This window comes from Mesoplodon densirostris, chromosome 1 (genome assembly GCF_025265405.1).
Source record: "Mesoplodon densirostris isolate mMesDen1 chromosome 1, mMesDen1 primary haplotype, whole genome shotgun sequence".
Taxonomy (NCBI): Eukaryota; Metazoa; Chordata; class Mammalia; order Artiodactyla; family Ziphiidae; genus Mesoplodon; species Mesoplodon densirostris.
This window is the reverse complement of record NC_082661.1, coordinates 236,313,712-236,332,781: the sequence shown is the minus strand read 5'-3', so window position 1 is coordinate 236,332,781 and position 19,070 is coordinate 236,313,712. Positions and strand designations below refer to the sequence as shown.

The 19,070-nt window shown below is 42.6% G+C and overlaps 2 protein-coding genes across 5 annotated transcripts in view; one reads left to right on the top strand and one right to left on the bottom strand.

The window, feature by feature from the left end:
- Positions 1-4,620, top strand: part of RNF175 (ring finger protein 175) — a 79,122-nt gene extending 74,502 nt beyond the window's left edge. Inside the window, 2 exon segments of the mRNA XM_060098194.1 lie at positions 2,920-2,926; positions 4,501-4,620. Of these exon segments, the coding sequence (XP_059954177.1) occupies positions 2,920-2,926; positions 4,501-4,620 (127 nt within the window).
- A 2,630-nt stretch (positions 4,621-7,250) lies between these two features.
- Positions 7,251-18,334, bottom strand: TLR2 (toll like receptor 2). 4 transcript variants are annotated; one of them, XM_060116595.1, is made up of 2 exons: positions 18,316-18,334; positions 7,251-11,405 (listed from the first exon to the last, which is right to left on the bottom strand). In XM_060116595.1, the coding sequence occupies exon 2, from the start codon at positions 11,387-11,389 to the stop codon at positions 9,032-9,034; it is 2,358 nt and encodes a 785-aa protein (XP_059972578.1). In that variant the 5' UTR covers positions 11,390-11,405; positions 18,316-18,334; the 3' UTR covers positions 7,251-9,031. The 4 variants fall into 4 exon arrangements, with proteins under 4 accessions (XP_059972578.1, XP_059972569.1, XP_059972577.1 ...); XM_060116586.1 differs by lacking the exon at positions 18,316-18,334 and adding an exon at positions 17,216-17,409; XM_060116594.1 differs by lacking the exon at positions 18,316-18,334 and adding an exon at positions 17,192-17,210.
- Positions 18,335-19,070: the final 736 nt, after the last annotated feature.

Here is a 19,070-nt window from a genome sequence, read left to right as displayed (position 1 = left end):
TTTTAGTTTTATTGATCTTTGCTATCATTTCCTTCCTTTCTTTTTCATTTATTTCTGATCTGATCTTTATGATTTCTTTCCTTCTGCTAACTTTGGGGGTATTTTGTTCTTCTTTCTCTAATTGCTTTAGGTGTAAGGGTAGGTTGTTTATTTGAGATGTTTCGTGTTTCTTAGGTAGGCTTGTATAGCTATAAACTTCCCTCTTAGAACTGCTTCTGCTGCATCCCATAGGTTTTGGGTCATTGTGTTTTCATTGTCATTTGATTCTAGGTATTTTTTCATTTCCTCTTTGATTTCTTCAGTGGCCTCTTGATTATTAAGTAGTGTGTTGTTTAGCCTCCATGTGTTTGTATTTCTCACAGAATTTTTCCTGTAATTGATATCTAGTCTCATAGTGCTGTGGTTGGAAAAGATACTTGATATGATTTCAATTTTCTTAAATTTACCAAGGCTTGATTTGTGACCCATGATATGACCTATCCTGGAGAATGTTCCATGAGCACTTGAGAAGAATGTGTATTCTGTTGTTTTTGGATGGAATGTCCTATAAATATCAATTAAGTCCATCTTGTTTAATGTAACATTTAAAGCTGTGTTTCCTTATTTATTTTCATTTTGGATGATCTGTCCATTGCTGAAAGTGGGGTGTTAAAGTCCCCTACTATGATTGTGTTACTGTCGATTTCCTTTTTTTTTTTTTTTTTTTTTTTTTTTTTTGTGGTACATGGGCCTCTCACTGTTGTGGCCTCTCCCGTTGCAGGGCACAGGCTCCGGACGCGCAGGCTCAGTGGCCATGGCTCACGGGCCCAGCCACTCTGCGGCATGTGGGATCTTCCCGGACCAGGGCACGAACCCGTGTCCCCTGCATCAGCAGGCGGACTCTCAACCACCGTGCCACCAGGGAAGCCCCAATTTCCCCTTTTATGGCTGTTTGTATTTGCCTTATGTATTGAGGTGCTCCTATGTTGGGTGCATAAATATTTACAATTGTTATATCTTCTTCTTGGATTGATCCCTTTATCATTTTGTAGTGTCCTTCTTTGTCTCTTGTAATAGTCTTTATTTTAAATTCTATTTTGTCTGATATGAGAATTGCTACTCCAGCTTTCTTTTGCTTTCCACTTGCATGGAATATCTTTTTCCATCCCCACACTTTCAGTCTGTATGTGTCCCTAGGTCTGAAGTGTGTCTGTTGTAGATAGCATATATATGGGTCCTGTTTTTGGATCCATTCAGCCAGTCTAAGTCTTTTGGTTGGAGCATTTAATCCATTTACATTTAAGGTAATTATTGATATGTATGTTCCTATTACCATTTTCTTAATTGTTTCCAGTTTATTATTGTAGCTCTTTTCCTTCTCTTGTGTTTCCTGCCTAGAGAAGTTCCTTTAGCATTTGTTGTAAAGCTGGTTTGCTGGTGCTGAATTCTGTTAGCTTTTGCTTGTCTGTAAAGCTTTTAATTTCTCCATCAAATCTGAATGAGATCCTTGCTGGTTAGAGTAATCTTGGTTTTAGGTTTTTCTCCTTCATCACTTTAAATATGTCCTGCCACTCCCTTCTGGCTTGCAGAGTTTCTGCTGAAAGATCAGCTGTTAACCTTATGCGGATTCCCTTATGTGTTACTTGTTGTTTTTCCCTTTCTGCTTTTAATATTTCTTCTTTGTATTTAATTTTTTTTTTTTTTTTTTTTTTTTTTTTTTTTTTTTTTTTGTGGTACGTGGGCCTCTCACTGTTGTGGCCTCTCCTGTTGCGGAGCACAGGCTCCGGACGCACAGGCTCAGCAGCCATGGCTCATGGGCCCAGCCGCTCCATGGCATGTGGGTTCCTCCTGGACCGGGGCATGAACCCGTGTCCCCTGCATCAGCAGGAGGACTCTTAACCACTGCGCCATCAGGGAAGCCCTGTATTTAATTTTTGATAGTTTGAGTAATATGTGTCTTGGTGTGTTTCTCCTTGGATTTATCCTGTATGGGATTCTCTGTGCTTCCTGGATGTGATTAACTATTTCCTTTCCCATGTTAGGGAAGTTTTCAACTATAATCTCTTCAAATATTTTCTCAGTCCCTTTCATTTTCTCTTCTCCTCTGGGACCCCTATAAATCGAATGTTCCCATGTTTAATGTTGTCCCAGAGGTCTCTGAGCCTGTCCTCAATTCTTTTCATTCTTTTTTCTTTATTCTGCTCTGCAGTAGTTATTTCCACTATTTTATCTTTCAGGTCACTTATCTGTTCTTCTGCCTCAGTTATTTTGCTATTGATCCCTTCTAGAGAATTTTTAATTTCATTTATTGTGTTGTTCATCTCTGTTTGTTTGCTCTTCAGTTCTTCTAGGTCCTTTTTAAACGTTTCTTGTATTTCCATGATTTTGGATCATCTTTACTATTCTATTTCCAAGATTTTGTATCATCTTTACTATCATTATTCTGAATTCCTTTTTCAGGTAGACTGCCTATTTCCTCTTCATTTGTTAGGTCTGGTTGGGTTTTTCCTTACTCCTTCATCTGCTGTGTGGTTTTCTGTCTTCTAATTTTGCTTAACTTACTGTTTGGGGTCTCGTTTTCGCAGGCTGCAGGTTCATAGTTTCCGTTGTATTTGGTGTCTGTCCCCAGTGGCTAAGGTTGTTTCAGTGGGTTGTGTAGGCTTCCTGGTGGAGGGGACTAGTGCCTGTGTTCTGGTGGATGAGGCTGGATCTTGTCTTTCTGGTGGGCAGGTCCACATCTTGTGGTGCGTTTGGGGTTGTCTGTGGCCTTATTATGATTTTAGGCAGCCTCTGTGCTAATGGATGGGGTTGTGTTCCTATCTTCTAGTTGTTTGGCCAAGGGTGTCCAGCAGTGGAGCTTGCTGGTCATTGAGTGGAGTAGGGTCTTGGCATTGAGATGGAGATCTCTGGGAGATTTTCGCCATTTGATATTACGTGGAGCTGGGAGGTCTCTTGTGGACGAATGCCCTGAACTTGGCTCTCCCACCTGAGAGGCACAGTCCTGATGCCTGGCTGGAGCACCAAGAGCCTGTCATCCACATGGCTCAGAATAAAAGGGAGAAAAAGAAAGAAAGAAAGAAGATAAAATTTAATTTAATTTAATTTAATTTGTTATTAAAATAAAAATTATTTTTTTAAAAAATTTAAGTATTAAAAAAAGAAAGAAGTGAGCAACCAAACCAAAAAACAAATCCACCAATGATAACAAGGGCTAAAACTATACAAAAAACAAAACAAAACAAAAAAAGACTGAACCCTAGGACAAATGGTAAAAGCAAAGCTATACAGACAAAATCACACACAGAAGCATACACATACACACTCACAAAAAGAGGAAAAGGGAAAATATATATATATCGTTGCTCCCAAAGTCCACCTCCTCTATTTTGGATGATTCGTTGTCTATTCAGGCATTCCACAGATGCAGGGTACATCAAGTTGATTATGGAGATTTAATCTGCTGCTCCTGAGGCTGCTAGGAGAGATTTCCCTTTCTCTTCTTTGTTCGCACAGCTCCTGGGGTTCAGCTTTGGATGTGGACCCGCCTCTGCGTGTAGGTCGCTGGAGGGCGTCTGTTCTTTGCTCAGACAGGACGGGGTTAAAAGAGCAGCTGATTCGGGGGCTCTGGCTCACTCAGGCCGCGGGGGAGGGAGGGGTATGGATGCGGGCGAGCCTGCGGCAGCAGAGCCCAGCATGATGCTGCAACAGCCTGAGGCACGCTGCGCATCCTCCTGGGGAAGTTGTCCCTGGATCACAGGACCCTGGCAGTGGCGGGCTGCAGAGGCTCCAGGGAGGGGAGGTGTGGATAGTGACCTGTGCTTGCACACAGGCTTCTTGGTGGTGGCAACAGCAGCCCCAGCGTCCCACGCCCGTCTCTGGGGTCCGCGCTTTTAGCCGCGGCTCGCGCCCGTCTCTGGAGCTCCTTTAAGCAGCGCTCTTAATTCTCTCTCCTCGCACACCAGGAAACACAGAGGCAAGAAGAAGTCTCTTGCCTCTTCGGCAGCTGCAGACTTTTTCCCGGACTCCCTCCCGGCCAGCCGTGGTGCACTAACCCCTTCAGGCTGTGTTCACGCCGCCAGCCCCAGTCCTCTCCCTGGGATCTGACCTCACCAGCTCTCGGGCTGGTGAGTCCCGGTCGGCACCGATCCTCTGTGCGGGAATCTCTCCACTTTGCCCTCCGCGCCCCTGTGGCTGCGGTCTCCTCCGCTACTCCGAAGCTTTCTGCCCCCTCCCCCCGCAGTCTCCGCCAGTGAAGGGGCTCCTAGTGTGTGGAAACCTTTCCTCCTTCACAGCTCCCTCCCACTGGTGCGGGTCCCATCCCTATCCTTTTGACTCTGTTTATTCTTTTTTCTTTTGCTCTACCCAGGTACATGGGGATTTTCTTGCCTTTTGGGAGGTCTGAGGTCTTCTCCCAGCGTTCAGTAGGTGTTCTGTAGGAGTTGTTCCACATGTAGATGTATTTCTGATGTATTTGTGGGGAGGAAGGTGATCTCCGCCTCTTACTCTTCTGCCGTCTTGAAGCTCCTCCACACACACTTTTCATATGGACAAATCCTGGACTGGCTTCATTGTCTGGTGGTCTGGCAACCCGTGGTGATAGGAATCGTCCAAGGCATTAATTATTCACTAGGGCTGGAATAGCATGGCACACCTAACCCGGAAGCAATGTATTGCATGTTGAAATATTTTCTAATCCTTAATCCTACATTTAATATTGATATTCTTTTCTAATTTTAGAGATGACCCCAAGAATTTAGAGAACTGAATAACAACTGGCACTTTGTGTGGAAAGAATTTAAAGAGAAGCTGAGCAATGGAATAAACAAATAAAGCGTGCTTTGCATCCCTCCAATTACCATCATTTTCTAATCATAGCATCTGACATATGTGGTACAACCCACTGAGGACATCCCACCTCTACTTTGGCTTACAGTGATCTCATCTGAGGCGTGTTTCAGAGGTTTGCAAAGTACTCCTCACGTACAACGTTGAGTTACAACAAATACCTTATCAGTTCAACATCTTCAAAGAAGTAGGCAGAGTTGTTAAATCTATGGTTTAAGGACAGAGTCTTTTCTGTTCTTTGTGCTTGTTACCACGTGCCAGCTTTGGCACCACAGAGCCCTTCTGTGTAGAGATCACTCCTGAAGCCTCTAGCACCAGTGTGTTGCAGCCCACTCAATGGGCCAGAGCTACACCGGGTTTCCTTGGGCTGCTCCACGCACTCAGCCCACCCAAGGGATGCACTAAAGGGTAGAGAAGCACTCTCTTCTTCTGTGCCACTCTGTTCACACACAAACACACACACACACACACACACACAGTCAATCCATGGCCATACTCTACTTTTATTTTCTTCACAGCACTTCCTGAAATCATATCATAGACTCATTTGTTTACTGTTTGTCTTCACCTCCATGAAGACTGGAATTTTATCTGTTTTGTTCCCTACTATCTCTCCAGCACTTGGAGCAGCACCTGGCACATAACAGGCACTCAATAAATATTTGCTGAACAAATGAATTAATCCAGCAAGAAAGAAAAAATTAACAGAATCGGGAAGACCAGTCAGAACAAATTAACCCAAGAATATGTTGAACTCCCCCAAATTAACTCATTTTTAATTACTGGTCATTTGTTAAACAGCCAACACTGTCTAAATCACACCAGATATCTACTCTGCAATACCTGAAGACATTACACTTGTATGAAGTAGAAAAGAAACAAATCTATTGTCAGAAACATTGGCGACGCATTGCAGAAACTTGGATGGACCTAGAAATTATCATACTGAGTGAAGTCAGTCAGAAACAGAATGACAAATACCACATGATATCACTTATATGTGGAATCTAAAATATGACACAAATGAACTTATCTATGAAACAGAAACAGACTCACAGACATAGAGAACTGACCTGTGGTTACCAGTGGGGAGGGGAAGTGGGGACAGGTTGGATTGGAAGTTTGGGTGAGCAGATGCAAACTATTATATATAGGATGGATAAACAACAAGGTCCTACGGTATAGCACAGGGAACTATATTCAATATCCTGTGATAAACCATAATGGAAAGGAATATGAAAAAGAGTTTATATATGTATAACTGAATCACTTCACTGTACAGCAGAAATTAACTCAACATTGTAATCAACTATACTTCAATAAACTTTTTAAAAATATCAGCAACATACTTAATGCTATACAAAATTCCATTGTAGTTGTAATGACAATAACTCACATTAAGATTTTTCTGGTTGGTAATTTTCTTTCTTGAAACTGCTCAGTGCTTCAGTATTACAACTGGCTCATCATCCAGATTATTAGAAGATTTAACTCTGCTTTATTTCTCTACTCAGCAAACATTTCAACAATTCAATATTTATTATGTACCAGGCATGTGCAAGGATTAAAGACATAAATCGAGATTCTTGAACTTACAGGCTACAGACAAATAAAAGACCTCACAGCTGGATAAAGCACCAACTAAAAATTGGTTTTTCTTTTGTAGCAGAGCCCTTAAATTCACCTCTGATGTATTTGCCATCTGCCTTTTATGGAGAGCTGAGTGAAGACCCTTTAGGACTCTGGGCAAGTAAACCAGCATGTGTCTTCATGGAATTCTGAATGACCCTCAGAAATGTTAGATAATTACTAAACAATATCAGAAAAAAATAAAGATGCTATTTCTTTTACACAGTTTAGGCATTTAAACTCTAATCTCAGGGGCTTCCCTGGTGGCACAATGGTTAAGAATCCACTTGACAATGCGGGGACGCATGTTCGAGCCCTGGTCTGGGAAGATCCCACATGCCATGGAGCAACTAAGCCCGTGCGCCACAACTACTGAGCCTGCACTCTAGAGCCCGCGAACCACAACTACTGAGCTCACGTAACATGACTACTGAAGCCCACGTGCCTAGAGCCCGTGCTCCACAAAAAGAAGCCACTGCAACGAGAAGCCCACGCACCACAGTGAAGAGTAGCCCCTGCTTGCCGCAACTAGAGAAAGCCCGCGCACAGCAATGAGGACCCAACGCAGCCAAAAAATAAATTAAATAAATTAATTTTAAATAAATTAATTAATAAATTAAATCTAGTTTCAGTTTTGTGAAGTAATATGTATATACTACCCAGTTACCAGTGGTTATCTCAAGGTAAAGGGATAAGAGCTGATTCTTAATTTCTTTTATATGCTTTTGTTTCTTGTCCAAATTTTCTACAATTTAATATTTGCAATGAGAAAAATAGATTATTTTAAAAATATTATTTTAAATCTATCAATTAACTATGAAGCTTTTCTATTGCTGTTTAAAATATTGAAATTAAATCTACAGGTCAAGTCCATGTTAAATTTGTCTGGTTCTCATGACAATTAACGTTGTGCTTAATGTAGGAAGGAAATAGAGGACTAAAGCAAAAAATCCATTTTGTGTTTGGTTTCTGTGGCATCTCAAGTCTCCTTCTCCTGAACTTGTCTATTTTTTTCTTAGGCTGGGTACTCCATTACACTCTCCCAGAAGTTTGTGTGAGATAGAAGAACCCACTGTTTGGGTTTCCCAAGGACTAAAGCCTGTCCTGCACTTAATGAACTTATTTCTTTGGGATAACTTTCTGCAAACGACAGAAAATATACCCTAGATCCCTGCTAGTACCCGTAACACAAAAACATTCATTTACAAACCATAATATATAAGAGGAATTCCTTCTTGGAAAATAATAATAATAGCTAACACCTACCACAGGCACCTGTCACCCTGTGCGAGTACCCCATGGTACCCATTCTTATAGGGTTGGTCCTCATCCAGGGGCACATGCCAGCGCTTTACTGATATTACTGCACATTGACATCTACATCAGACCCTACGATGTATTTATTATTATCCTTATCTTAAGGACAGGACAATATTTGGGATCAGATTGAGTTGCCCAAAGATACATGCGTACTAACCCAGGTCCTTCTGATTCCAGACCCCAACTAACCACACAGACCCAGTTCTGGCTGAAGACTGAGCAAGGTCCCTTCCTTTCACATGTGGTTCCCAGCTTAAGGAGTGAGTTGCATGAAGTCCATAAATAGCTCCTCACTTTTAAATTTAATGTCTTATTATCTAGATTCTAAAAATTAACACATGGAAGTAGTATCTATCTTTTAAATTATTGTGTATCAAATATTTCTGAGTCATTGTGAGGAACCTCTAGGTCTATACTTGCTTAAAAATCTATTTAGCTCATACGTACTTTCATAATGTTTCAGAAAGAGAAAAAATCAGAAACAAGACTTTTCAAAGAAGGAAAAAGCCACATGACGCAAGGGAAGCTGACTAGAAGATGGGGCTGAAAGCAGAGTAACCAGACACTAATTAGAACTTCACACATAGTTAAAGGCTGAAGATCTGAGTCAGGGATATAGGGGGCTTCTTTCAAATTCTTCAAAACAGAGTATTTATTTCAGTAGTTTCATTTTCATAGAAATACATAATTTACTGCATCTTGGGTTATATACCCTCTCTCAAGCAACTATGGCTGGAGAAACTTATCAAATACTGAGAAAGACAGATCCAGTTCATATGAAAATACACCTTCTAGGTTTTTCTGTATCCTGTGAAGCTTACTGGGGACACACAGCACTTTTTTTCTAAGAACAGCAATAACATTTTGCCTTACTGCTCTTGAGAGCAGTCAGGCACAAAAGGGATAGCTGGGGAGATGGAGAACGACCTCTACAGACATGGATGAGTCTCCTGGCAGAAAGCTGACGGACACAGTCATTTGAAATCTTCTGCTCATTTCTGCTGTTTCCTAATGAACTAAGTCAATTGGTACAGATAATTCAGATATCAATAATGCAGTGAGATCATGATTCTCTCATAGGATAAAGAAAAGCCCAGAACCATGTTTTTCCAATCTGGTAGCAGTTTTTGAACAGTTTTAGTTGTTTCAGTAAGCAAGTCCTCATTCATATAGTTTACATATAATGGGGTCAGAATGGACTTAGTTTTAACTAGTGATAGATCATCACCAGACCAAGTCTGACCCTTAATGAAGGATCCTAGGACTTTATTGCAGCTCTCAAATTTAACCAAAACCCTTCCTGCTGCGTCTCATCAGCGGGCCACTCCAAGTAGGTCTTGGTGTTCATGATCTTCCGCAGCTTACAGAAACGCTTGGGGATGGCCTTTTTCTCAATGGGCTCTAGCAGAATGAGTATGGCAGCATCGTCGTTCTCATCAAAGAGACGAAAATGGGAGAAGTCCAGCTCGTACTTGCACCACTCACTCTTCACAAAGTTCTCAGAAAGCACAAAGATGGTTTTGTGGCTCTTTTCAATGGAGTCAATGATATTGTCGATAATCCACTTGCCAGGAATGAAGTCCCGCTTGTGAAGACACAACTTAAAGGGAGGTCTGAAGTGCTCGAGCTCCTGGACCATGAGGTTCTCCACCCAGTAGGAATCCCGTTCACTGTAGGACACAAAGGCGTCATAGCAGATGTCCCTGCGGGGAGCCTTCCTGGGCTTCCTCTTGGCCTGGAGCCAGGCCCACATCATCTTCATGTACCACAGTCCATGGAAACGGTGGCACAGAACCCCCACGAGCAGGAGCAACAGGAAAAGGGTGCAGCACACGGAAGACACCACGGCTGCCCTGTGGCATTCAGAAAGCGAGAGCCGGGTGTCCTGAACCCGCTGGCCCCGCACGGGGGATGGAGAGTCACACAGGTACTCTTCTGGCCAGTCGGTCAGGACCTGGGCCAGAGCCTGCTGCCCCTGTGTGAAAGACAGGAAGTCACAGGAGCAAATGAAGCTGTTGCCACCAGCTTCCAAAGTCTTCAGTTTTTGAAAAGAATCAAGTTGCTCCTTAGAGAAAGTATTTATTATATTTCTGCTGATTCTCATAACTAATAACACAGGTAAGAAGGAGGCATCTGGTAGAGTCTTCAACTTATTTCTGGAAATATAAAGTTCTTTGAGTTCTGGCAAAATCAAAGAAAATGAATCGAGATTGTTATTGCTAATATCTAAAATTTCCAGTGTCTGGGGAATGCAACGGGTTAAACTTTGTATTCTTGTGCTGGATAAGTTCAAATATTTCATTTTTCCTGGCCACTGACAAGTTTCAGGCATTGAATGAAAATTATTCTTACTGATATCAAGGTTAGTCAGGTTTTTCAGAGTAAGCAAAATTTCTCCAGTTTTTTCTAATGATTTCAAACGATTCTGCCTTAAAACTAAGGTTTTTAGGAAGGGCCAGGCATGCTCACAGGCTGAGTTTTTCAAGGTTTCTTCAGACATTAAGTTTTCACTGAGATCCAAATATTCTAATGATTTTAAATGTTGTGAAAGTAAACAAGGAACCAGAAAAACCTTACTGTTTTCTATTGTGATTCTTTTAACTTTTCCTGTGAGTGAATATATATTACTCAGATCACGATATAAGAAAAACTGTGGAATATGCAACTTCCGTATTGTTAATGTCTCCACGTCACCTAGGCATTTAATTGTGTCTAGAGTCAATGTCTTAAAATCACCAACTCCATCATGGGTACAGTCATCAAACTCTACTTCTAAGACTCCAGAAACATAATTAAACAGTTTCACAACTTCAATAAAACTTTCATCATTGATTTGCACATTTCTAAATGTAAACTTTTTAATGGATGTATTCGTTTCATTGATGGATACCTCTGAAAAATGAAAAGTGTTCAAATTAGTATCTCTCAGTTCTAAATATTCTAAGGAACTTAAAATATCTACAAAAATCTCCAACAGTAAAACAGGCTGCTTCAGATGAAGAATCAGATGGCTGATGTTCTGGATTGACTTTAAACTCTTTGGCGCATACGTCTGCAGATTTGGAGCATTAATCTCAAGTTTCTCAAGAAGAGTTAGCCCAGTGAAATCCTTTTCCTGAATCTCAGTGAAGCTGTTACTATTTCCTACTTTCAGGATTCGCAGATTTGGGAGATGAGGAAAAAGAGGTCTTTCCCCGAGTGTTTTGTATAAATTTCCCAGCAAGTTTAAGAATTTCAAGGCAGAAAGGGATCTGAACCAGGAGGATGAGAAGTAAGATAAACGATTATAGGATAAGTCCAAATATTCAAGACTCCTCAGGGAAAAAAAAGAATCTTCCTCCACTGTGTGAATTTCATTGGCCCCCAGCCTCAGAGTCCTGAGGTTCACACACCTCCGCAGGTCGCTGTTGCTGACATAGGTGATCTCATTGCTGGACAGGTCAAGGCTTTTCACAGCTGCCGTGAGCCCTGAGGGGATGGAGTTTAAAGATCTGGAGCGGCCATCGCAGACACCAGTGGGGTCACAGGACAGAGAAGAAGCCTGATCAGAGACTCCTTCTTTGGGGAGGCTGATTATAGACCCCAAGACCCACACTGTCCACAAGGCAGGTGGCATTGTCCAGTGATCTCACCTACAAAGAAAAGAGGCTCAGATGAGTGATTGTGTTTGACAACATAGCTTAATTCCAGTTCTTGAGAAACGTTTTGAAAGATGTAGCACAAGCGTGCACACACACACACACACACACACACACCCCAAGAAATAACTGACAGGGAAATGGAATGTATGAATAAGGATAAAAAATGAATTCCCTGACTCATCCAGCAACAGACCGCCACTGAACAATGACTTAAAGGCACAGTACCATCTAGGAGTATGCAGCAGGGCCAAACGTGGGTTGAAAGATGAAAGTAAATGAATGATGGAGGATGAAAAAGCAAGCAGTTTAAGCAAAGGGCTAGGCTTAACCATATGGATTTACAACCTCGTATTTGTATACTTCAGATCTTATATTGGAGCATGCCCCTTGCCTGTCCTGATGCCCCCGTTAGAGATCTCACAGTGCCAAACCACAGCTCTCCTTGAACAACTTTCACTGAATACAGCTCCAGGAGGAGCATGCTCTTTAACCAAAAGAAAAAGGTCCCATGCTTGTCAACCTGTCTTGCACTTGGCACTAGCAGGTGGAAGGGGTGCTGAGAACCCCAGGCAGAGCAAGGTGGTTTGTTGGGCAGAGGGACAATCAGACCATCAGAACCTTCTCATCTGCAGTGAACTAAGTGCAGGAAGCAGTGTTTGACTCAGCACATTTTTCAAAAGATCATTTTGGGGAAACAGTCAACAGTATTACCTTTGCCAATACTCACGTGTCCATCTAAGGGTCAGTCTGTTTCAGGGCTCTCTAATCTGATCCAATGTCTATTTGTCTATCCTTGTACCGGTAACACACTATATTAAATATATGACATATCTTCATATCCAGGAGAGCAAGGCCTTCCTCCCTGTTCTTCTTTAAGTGAGTCTTAGTTAGTCTTGGTGCTTTGAATATTCTTATAAATTACAGAATCAGCTTATCAGTTTCAAAAACAAAACCCACTGATTTTTTAAAAATAAATTTATTTATTTCGTTTTTGGCTGTGTTGGGTCTTCGTTGCTGCACGTGGGCTTTCTCTAGTTGTGGTGAGCAGGGGCTACTTTTCACTGCAGTGCGCAGGCTTCTCATTGCAGTGGCTTCTCTTGTTGCAGAGCACAGGCTCTAGGCGCACGGGCTTCAGTAGTTGTGGCACTCGGGCTCAGTAATTGTGGCTCACGGGCTTAGTTGCTCCGTGGCTTGTGGGATCTTCCCGGACCAGGGCTTGAACCCGTGTTCCCTGCATTGGCAGGTAGATTCTTAACCACTGAGCCACCAGGGAAGCCCAAACCCATTAATTTTAACTGGCAATGCCATGAATCTATAGATATTTTGGAATTATTGACATCACTACAATATTGAATTTTTCAATCCATGAGCATGATATATCTTTCCATTTATTTGGGTCTTCATTATCACAATAATGTCTTATGATTTTCTACACAGAGGTCTTGAGTATATTTTGTGAGGTTTATTTCTAGGCATCTGATACATTTGAAGTTTTGAAAATAGTATTACTTACTTATATGTGGCATATACCTATATATACAGAGAGAGAAATTCAATTAAGATTTACATATCTACCATGCATTGAGCAACCTTGCAAAACTAATTCAGCAATTTCACAGTTTGTAGATTCCTTTTAATTTTCTACATACACAATCATATCATCCAGGTATAATGATGGTTTTATTTACTTTTTCCAATCCTTATACATTTACTTCATTGTCTTGATTAGTGAATGTTGAATTTTATCAAATTTTTTTTCTTCCTGTAACTACTAAGAACATTTCCTCCTTCACTTTGTTAATAAATATTGGTGACTACAATGGATAAATGTCTGTGTTAAAGCAACCTTGCATTTTTAGAATAAACCCACATTCGTCTGGATGTATTATCCTTTTTATATATTGCTGGATTTTATCTATAATATTTTGTTTAGAATTTTTGAATCTATATTCAGAAGTAAAATTGCCCTACAAATTTCTTTCTCCTAATGTCCTCATACAGTTTTTGTTGTTGTTTGTTTTTGTTAAATACATTAATTTAACAGCTACGGAATGATTCAGATTTTCTTTTTATTCTTTTGTCAGGTGTGTTTTTCAAAGAATTTATCATTTTCTTCCAAATTTTCAAATTTACTGACATAGTTGCTTACATCCTCTTATTGTTTTAATGTCTGCAGGACCTCTATTCTATTCCTTAGATGATATTTGTGCCTGCTTTCTTTCTCAATTGTCTTGCCAGAGGTTTATCGTTTTTATTAGCATTTTTTAAAATTTATTTATTTTATCCATTTATTTTTGGCTGTATTGGGTCCTTGTTGCTACATGCAGGCTTTCTCTAGTTGCAGCGAGCAGGGGCTACTCTTCGTTGCAGTGCACGGGCTTCTCATTGCAGTGGTTTCTCTTGCTGTGGAGCACGGGCTCTAGGCACACAGGCTTCAGTAGTTGTGGCGAACGGGCTTCAGTAGTTGCGGTGCATGGCTTCAGTAGTTGCAGTGAACAGGCTTAGTTGCTCCATGGCATGTGGGAGGGATCTTCCCGGACCAGGGATCAAACCTGTGTCCCCTGCATTGGCAGCCAGATTCTCAACCACTGCACTACCGGGAAAGTCCTATCAGCATTTTTGAATAACCAACTTCTCACTCTATAGAGCCTCTATTTATTTTCTATTTCATTAATTTCTACTCATATTACTATTTACTTCCTTCTGCTTTCTCTAGATTTATTTTACGGTTCTCATTCTAATTTCCTGAGATAGATGCTTCCTCATTAATTTTCAGCCATTCTTCATTTCTAATATATCCATTTCAGGTCATGAATTTTCATCTAAACACTAGTTTAGCTGTATTGTCCATGTCTCTTTCTCTTCTGTTCTTTCCATACTTTTGTCTCGTGAAGTTTCAATCGAGGTATTTTCTTCTGATCTATTTTTTAGTTTATTTTCCTTTCTTCAGCTATGTTTAATGTACTGTTAAATCCATCCACTGCTTTTAAATTTTTTGATTATTACAGTTTTCATCTCTATAATTTCTATTTGGTTCCTTTCCACTTCTGCTATGACATTTTTATAGTTTCACATTCTCTGCCAGAATTTTCAGTTTTGTCTTTTCTTGTGTTGAACACAGTAAGCACAGTCTGACAGGCAGCAGAGCACGTTTGACAGCCTTAGGAAGCAGGGAGTGAAATGTTCAGGTCTGGGGCAGTCATGGACGGGATAGACAAGGCTGAACTAGAGGGAAGTAAGTCCTCACAGGTTGCAGCACAGCTTTGATTTATCTGGATGGCTCGGGCAGCCTCGATCTCTGAATATGGACTAAGATTATTTCTGGAATGCTAGCACTCATGGGTACCTACAGAAGCAAAGGAAAATGTTCTCCAGAAGAATAAAACATCATCCTAGCCCTTAGATTTCTTTCTAGAAACAGTTTTTCAAATAGAATGTCCAGTAAAAAATGAAAAACAACTGGGCGCTAACGAAAGCAAGGTGATAAGCATGAGAAAAGCAGAAACAGCAGACAACAGAAACTAACCCACAGAGGCCACAGATCTAGCATTGTCCCACCTCTAAAACTGACAGGGTTAAGATGAAATGGCTATTACTATTTGGCACTATGTCTATCCCATTGTCTTTCTGCTTAATCGGTTGTTGAAAAAAAAAATCCTCTTAGTATAATTGTACTGGAGAACCAAAATTTACTTGATTTTTTCCACTTTGTAACATATTGCACAAATCTTAAGAAATCTATACCAATTTTTGGCTAAGATTTAAGGTCAAATACGTTCATTTTTTATTTTTCCTGGCTTTTTCTCTTTAAAATGTAAAATTTATAAGAGCAGAGATCTTGGGCTATTTCATATACATATTATATGATACCTATTACATGGTCGGTTTTCAACAAATAATAATTATTGATGATGCTAAAACTACAGTTAACAATTTGACACTTCAGGTCAGAATTACTTGTCTCTCCTCCCATTTCCCCAATACACTACAGGAGGGGACAGAGAACTCCTCAATGTAAGACACTGAGAAAGGGAAGGGCGATGGCTCAAGTTAGATGGAGTGGAGTCAGATCTAACAAAGGCTGTGGATCTGCACAAAGTATAAAAATCATCTGCTTAAAGAATTCAGAAAGTTGCCAGAGTGCTGAAGAATTATTAGTCCAAGACTCGGGATAGGATGGAAGTCTGAGGAGTAAGCCTGGTGTTAGAGCCGACTTAGCTGAGAGGAAGTTGAAGCCCTGTGGCCCAGAGTGAAACCAGGAACAGACGCCCACTTTAGGGCAAGGTCTGAGATGCCTGGGTGAAGCCAGACTGGAGAAGGACTCGTGGCACAGCGCATGGTAGAGAAGTGACAGTGGGCTCTCCATAAAGCCAAGCGCAGAGAAAAGGCTACGCCATATGTGAACAGGGGCCTCAAAAATCTCTGCCCGCTGACCCAGGGTCTCCACCTGGCTAGAAGCTAGCCTCCTAGAAATTTCCCATAAGAAATCAAAACCCAGGCCTACCACATATGCTGGTGTGGATCCAAATATTAAAATATATAATAACTAAGAATTCTTCAGAACTGAAGAAAAACATAAATTTACAAATTATAAATGCATATTGAATCCCATAGAATAGAAATTCCTCATCTAGCCCCAAAACGATGGAATAATAGCCTCAAAGGGCTGAGAAAACATACCTGTTAGTCTGGACATCTAATCCCATTTAAATAATCATCCAAGAGTAAAGATAAGACATTTTCAGACATTTGTAGACATTCATTGAAAGAAGTACCCAAAAACAAATGTTCTTCAACACATGGAAAATAAACCAGGTAAGAGTAGGCAACAAGAAGCAACAAGTGGATTTTTTTAGTGTAACGACAGATAAGAAAGACAGCACTCAGAAACTCAGACATGGGTTTCCTGCATGAGGAAAAAGTAATGTAAATTTTAAATGACATTGTGGAGATAAAAAAAAATTTTTTTTTGACAAGCAAACCTATTTGGGAGGAGTAAATACAACTTAGATTTACTGAAATATCTTTATAAGGTCACGCCCAAGGTGCCACGTACAATAAATTATGCTCAATCACTGAAATCAAAACAAGATATTTAACTAACCAAGCCAAATTCTTAAGTAAAGCAATGGAAAAAAATAACTGATGGCTTAGAAACTTCCAAAACATGTTGTCAACTTCAGGTAATTTTCATAAAATTGATATATTATAAAAAGTTTAAAGAAGACACAAAGGTTCTCTGCTTAGAACAGGAAGAAGAAACTTAAATATTGGTGAATAAGTCATTTTCAAATAATCAGGTCAGGATATTTGCCTTTTTTTTTTTTTTTTTTTTTTTTTTTTTGGTGTCTACTTTCAAGTCAGCCATCCTATCTCCCAGTTGCTTTTTGGTAAAGATCTGAGTTAGTAACAGTGCAGACAAGACCTTCCGCAAGATTACAAGCATCTCACCCGGCTGAATTGTTTACACCCGGAACAATTTCTCTCTCTCTCTCCCAGCCCCCCCCCTCTTTTTTTTTCCAAACAGGAAAAACACTATCCTGGCTGACATCCAAGTTCCAAGCACAAGTTGCCATTTATAGACGTTGACGAAGTCTTAATGGCATGAAGCCTACCCCAGAGCAGAGACCAGGCTCGGGGTTGGGGAGCGAGAGTCCTAGGCAGATGCGAGTCCTGACCCCGTCCCACTGCTGAGCCCTGGTGGCCGAAATCCCATTTTTGGAAGTAGGGTCCCAGCGGTAAGCAGTGAGCGCAGACGCACCGCCAGCAGGACGCACCTATGCAACCCTGAAAGCCTCTACCTGAACCTCGTCACCGCCGCTCCGAGTGAAGGGGCGGGGGCGAACGGGGCGCCCTGAGCCTCCGGCGAGAGGGCGGCCCTTCGGGAACCGGAGCCACCGGCCACCGCGCCTCCCGGAACGTGGCCGCCCGCAGCGCGGAGCCCGCGGAAGCTCCCCGCGGCGCCCCCTCGGAGGCTGGACGGCCCCGCCACGGCCCGCGGGCACCGGGACGCCAAGGGCTGGGCGAACCTCGACCACACCCCCGTCCCTTTCCGTGAGGCCCCCGCTTCTCTCACCTCGGCGGGGCGGGTGTCCACATTCCCGTGCGGGGCCTAGCAGACGGGGCTGCAGGAGCGTCGACGGCCTCGGGGCCGGGGACTCCCCCCTTCCCCGGGCCCGCGCCGCACGACTGGGGTCCCGGGTGCCGCCGACTGGGAAGCGAGGATGCCCGGCGTCCGCGTCCGCGCCTCGGCCACCCTGGGACCCTGCCCGCCCGGTCCGGGAAGGGCTGCGGAGTGAGGAAGCCCACCGAGCGTATTTTCGGCCCGATGTATCCGGAGACTGCGCAGCCGCCGCCAGGCCGCGCCTTCTGCCGCCTCCGGCCGGGACCTGCCCGCGCCCCGGAAGAGTGCGCGGGGACGCTGCCTGTGGCCGGCGCCCCCTTCTCCAGGGTGCGGGGACTACCCGTTCCGCGGAGCGCGCCTGGCACCTGTGGCCTGGGGCCCGCCGCCTCCCTTTCCGCGGGCTCCGTCGGGTGAACGTGACCCAGGTGCTCCCCCACCGCCGCCTGGTGCCCGGCCCGGGTCGGAGGCGGGCGCTGGGGCCAGGGTGTGGGGAGATGCTTAAGGCCTCCGTGTGGGATTCCCCCAGCACAGAGTTAGATTTCGAAACCAACGAGCAGGCTTATTACCCAACCAGTATTTCCTTGAAGCCTCGGGCAGCCAGAGCCTCTTACTGCCCTGAAACACGCCGTCTCCATTCTTCTGCGTCGCTCACGAATCATGCCTCTCATTCACCTCCCACCCCTACCACGACCTTTTAAACACAATTTCCCGGTCAGTATATCTCCAGGGTCCACTTCCACCCGCAAGTCTATTCTCTCCTGCATTAAAATAACTCACCAGTCACTATGCAAACCAACGCAGCAAGATTTTGCCTGAAGAGCAGATAAGGACAGCCCAGATTTTTTTTAGAAATCAATCTTGTGGCGGTCCCCTGGTGGTGCGCTGACTTTCCCTAGCACCCACCTCCCATCCCTGCTCTTACCCTGAAAAGATGTGGGCTCCCCCTTATGTCTAAGGTTTTGAACCTAAGTCCTTCCCTTGCGCATTTCCATCCCTGTTTCTCAAAGTGGGTAATTCCCAAAACGAACAGTCTTAGATTGGCTTTCTTCATTGCCACAGAAACTAGTGAGACATGTTTTTAAGGGAAACTAGCTCCCTTTTCAAAATTAAGCTGCCTTACTATTCATAAACTATATTTTATTTTCATAATTACATTTGACCTTCCCAAATTGAGATTGGAGGCTGAAGAAGCATTCTATTTCCTCTTTGACACAGGAGGAAATGCCATGCAAATTCTAAGTGGCAGAATTGAGATTTGAAACCAGAATTTTACCCTAAACCCAGGGTTCTTTGTGTTACCCTATTCCACATGCCTAGTCTTCATCAAAGGCTCCAGCCTTAGGCAAACTTAACCTATAGGCATGAATGTGAACTTGAGGGGATGAAGTCTGTTTTTCTATACAGTTTACTGATTACCGTGGGGACATTTCTCTGCATCCCTGACCATCCAGGCTCTCCAGCTGTCTGAAACACTTTCTTCTTATTACTTCAAAATCTCCCCCTCTCTTCCTCATGATTTCTCAAGTGTGTCC

What these genes read in the sequence shown, in the direction of transcription:
- TLR2 (XM_060116595.1), bottom strand. Translation starts at nt 11,389, where the DNA reads ATGCCACCTGCCTTGTGGACAGTGTGGGTCTTGGGGTCTATAATCAGC.